Source organism: Perca fluviatilis, chromosome 21 (genome assembly GCF_010015445.1).
Source record: "Perca fluviatilis chromosome 21, GENO_Pfluv_1.0, whole genome shotgun sequence".
Taxonomy (NCBI): domain Eukaryota; kingdom Metazoa; phylum Chordata; class Actinopteri; order Perciformes; family Percidae; genus Perca; species Perca fluviatilis.
In genome coordinates, this window is record NC_053132.1 from 22,855,251 (window position 1) to 22,858,913 (window position 3,663).

At 45.3% G+C, this 3,663-nt stretch overlaps 1 protein-coding gene across 1 annotated transcript; it reads left to right on the forward strand.

The window, feature by feature from the left end:
• The first annotated feature begins 312 nt into the window (after positions 1 to 312).
• On the forward strand, positions 313 to 3,055 carry LOC120551047 (transmembrane protein 100). The gene is made up of 2 exons (XM_039788181.1): positions 313 to 410; positions 609 to 3,055. The coding sequence occupies exon 2, from the start codon at positions 832 to 834 to the stop codon at positions 1,285 to 1,287; it is 456 nt and encodes a 151-aa protein (XP_039644115.1). The 5' UTR covers positions 313 to 410; positions 609 to 831; the 3' UTR covers positions 1,288 to 3,055.
• The last annotated feature ends 608 nt before the right edge of the window (positions 3,056 to 3,663 follow it).

Genomic DNA, 3,663 nt, shown 5'->3' on the forward strand with positions numbered 1-3,663 from the left:
TGATGTTAGTTATACACAATGTTGCAGTGCCATCGATGTCACACGTGCATCTTTTCTGCCAGCATCATTTTGATTCTGCAGCCTACAGCAGACCCAGAACAAGGCACTACCTGAGGGACATCTCAAATTCCTCGTCACACTAAATAATTAATTAATATCACTGAATGAGAGCGCTGAACAGTTCACCTCGCCCACCTCCCTCCTCCCTGAAATCACTCTGCTGAGGGAGCCAATCATTGCCTCCAATCCTGTCTACCACTTCTCATAGGCCCCTCCTACTCTCCTCTGTGAATAAATAGTCTATGGGCATCGCCAGACACACACACTACTGCTGCTGCCACGAGCAGCTCCGCAGACTGGAGGCTGCATTAAAAAATCATCCACCCATTGATGGAAGCTGAAAATACAGGGTGAGTGCATCCTCTTTGCATCTGTGGGTGTGTGAGGCTGAAAATAAAACATGTTTCTGTCCTGTGTTCTTTTCTCTTTCACCTTCAATTTTTTTTTTGCATTCAAAAATGTTTTAATCCGTGGCAAAGCTGACATTTGTTTTTGTTCTTCTGGGTCTGTTTTGGCGCTATTTCTCATCTCCTACTCTCCATTTTCAGCTCTTCTCCCTCCATCTCTCCTATTGCAGGCACATGCTGGCAGATATTGAGATCAACAGCAGCAGCAACCTCATCGGCATTGACGGAACTAAAAGCAGCCTTAGAAACCCCCTCCCGTGGCATCATAAGTGCCAGTAGCAAGCAACCATCGGACGCACGCTGACAGGACCGCCGCTGACAGGCAGCCTCTCTCGCATCGTTACCCAGGGACAGCAGCTCAGAGATGGGCTGCTCCTCAGGCCGCCAGACCCCTGCCCCGGTCCTTCACCCGGACCTGGTTTGCGGCAGCAACGAGGCCAACAACTTACCCGAGGACTCAGAGAACCAGAACCAAGGTTTGAATAGCTGCGGGGAAGGAAGTGTTGGAAGAGACCCAGCCAAACCGCCAGAGTCTGTCCCCACGCTGGAGAGACTTGCCCAGGCTACAGGCGGGACAGAAAAGTCCTGGTACCGCTGCGTGTTCCCGTTCGGCGTGATATCACTCGTGATTGGCATGGCGGGCACCGGGGTGACGTTCACTTTTGACACGCTGCTCCAGACCAAAGTGGTGTCAGTGGCACTGCTGTGTGCCGGCGTCGTGATGCTGCTCGTGGCGGCCGTTTGCTGGAGGGCCCACAGACTGAGGAGGAGGAAAAAGAAGGAGAGTGGATTCTTCACCACTGATCAGGGCACTTTGTGATCCAGTCAGATCCTTGTTAGTCAGGACAGAGCACTTGAAGTTGGACTTTTTTTTTTTGTTTTTTTTTAAACTAGAAAGGCAACTGAATAAGAAGAATGTGATGCAGCCACATCCATGCTTTTCTTCTATGCACTAGGACCGAGTGATAAAGAGTATAGATAAGTTGATTAATTATGGAAACATTGTGCCAGGGAAAGGTCAATTTTAGCATCACCACCATCCTGAGCAGATACACAGGTTAAAGTATGCGTCACACGAAAACTCCCCCTGTCCTGTTCTTTGTTTGTCCTTTTTTATTATGGATTACTTGAGGATCGAGTGGAGCACAGAGCACACTATAGATTATTGCTTCAAGACTGGCCTCATGTGCGAGAGCTAGACACCTCAGGAATAGGAACCTTCCTGGTTCTATATCTGCAGCTTGGCAGTGCACAGTTTCCCTAATGAGGTGTGCCTGTGTGGGATCGGAGGTGTTATCTATAAACAGATTCCAGCATGTGTCAGAAGTCATCAGAGCAACAGTCTTTAAGAAATTGTCAGACTTTTGTGTTTGTGCATGCTAGTTCAGTGCAATTGGTTTACAGAGGGACAATATTTTTTCCTACCAAGGGAAGCTTAGTGGTTAGAGCTCAGGACCACACATTTGCCACTTTAAAACCTGATAAATGAAACAGGGTTTCACTCTCCCCACAAAACCACAGCTAAGGTGCATTTCTGCACGTACACCACTTGTCCACAGAGGCGTTCCCCCCCCCCAGCATTGAACGCTTGATGAGCTTTCTACTAGTAATCATTTTCTTTTCAGTGACCACTGAGAAGCAAAGAGAATAGGCTACACCATCCACATCTGTGATGGCTGCACCTGATTGGATGAACGCTTTGAATAGTGGGTTGTCTGCTTTCAAGATGCACCAACATGGCTGCTTGTTTGGAAACCCTAGCTTATTTTACAAAAATAGTTCACCAAAATGTGTTTGTGAAAACATTTTAGGCAAGAAATAAGCCATGCAGATGCTGAAGCCGTCTTCATTTTAAATCAACAACTGTCATTTTAAAAGATTTTTAGGGGGGGGTTTCGAGAGGATGCAGATTCATGCAAATGAGGAGCGAGCAACTCGGGAAAGTTGCCGCGATGCTACCAGAATGCATTGGCCGGCTACTTATATAGACAATGAATGGGAAGCGTGGAAATGACGCTGCCTGTGGACACGTACCTTTAGTCTTCAACTGCTCCAGCGCGCTTATTAGGCAAAAGTGAAACAGTGAATCAGGCATAATCATGTAAAAACTGCTAGCACGCTTAGTCCATTTTCCCCAGAGTGTTTCTGTCTGCAGTCCAATTTTGTGTTATCAGGTCAACTGCTTTTCTTCCTGCCACCAAGCTCTGTGGTGGAAAATCACAGCCCAGCTGCGCCGGATCAATAGAAAACGCCACTTAGGAGGCTTTGGCGGTAATAGCCTGCATTTTTAGTCGGAGCACATGAAATTGCTCTCCCTCGCACTTGGACCTGTCATACACGACTTGTGCATTGTAGGACAAGGAAATCCCATTACAGAAACAGTAACAGTGAAAACACACCAACAAAGACAAAGCCCTCAATGGCCTGATACTCTGATCTACGCCTCCCACGGAGCCAAACAGAGGCAGCACCACTGGACATTTAGGTTTGAGTGCTGCGGGGAAAAATCAATGTTTCCCTTCATTTTACCCTACACTATCCAAAGAGGGATATACACTTGTGTGTGTGTGTGTGTATTTTTATATATATATATATATATATATATATATATATATATATATATATATATATATATATATATATATATATATATATATATATATATATATGCGACTGGATATGAGAAATGGGAATTAAGTTAACTATTCCCGGAGGACAGGGAGGTTTTACTGGTCTTTTACCTATTGATCAGGTCAGCTGTATGACAGAGTGGTAGCTATCGTCTTAATGCCTTTGTCCTGAATATTGTCCTTTCTTGAACACATACTACACTAGACAAAGTCAGATGTTTTTTTAACCAACTAGCTATCAAGACAGTTCTTTGTAAATAGTTTCTTAAAGTAAGAGCAACATCTTAGTTGTGGATCCAAAATGTAGCAGTGTTTCACCCACAGCAACTATGATAGTGTCTGGTCCGGTGATGTGGTTTAGAGGAAGACCCAGCAGCTTCTCCTCAGCCGTAGCAATGTCATTGTATTTGATTAATGATTTTTTGATTTCTATCACTTTGATTAAGTGTTTACCGGGCATCACACGTGGTCCAGTCATTTTTGTTTGCGTGGCGTTGCGACTCCAGTTCTCATGTGAAGCAGCAGCTGTAGTGTGCTGTATGTGTGTGTGCACACCAAAGCTACAC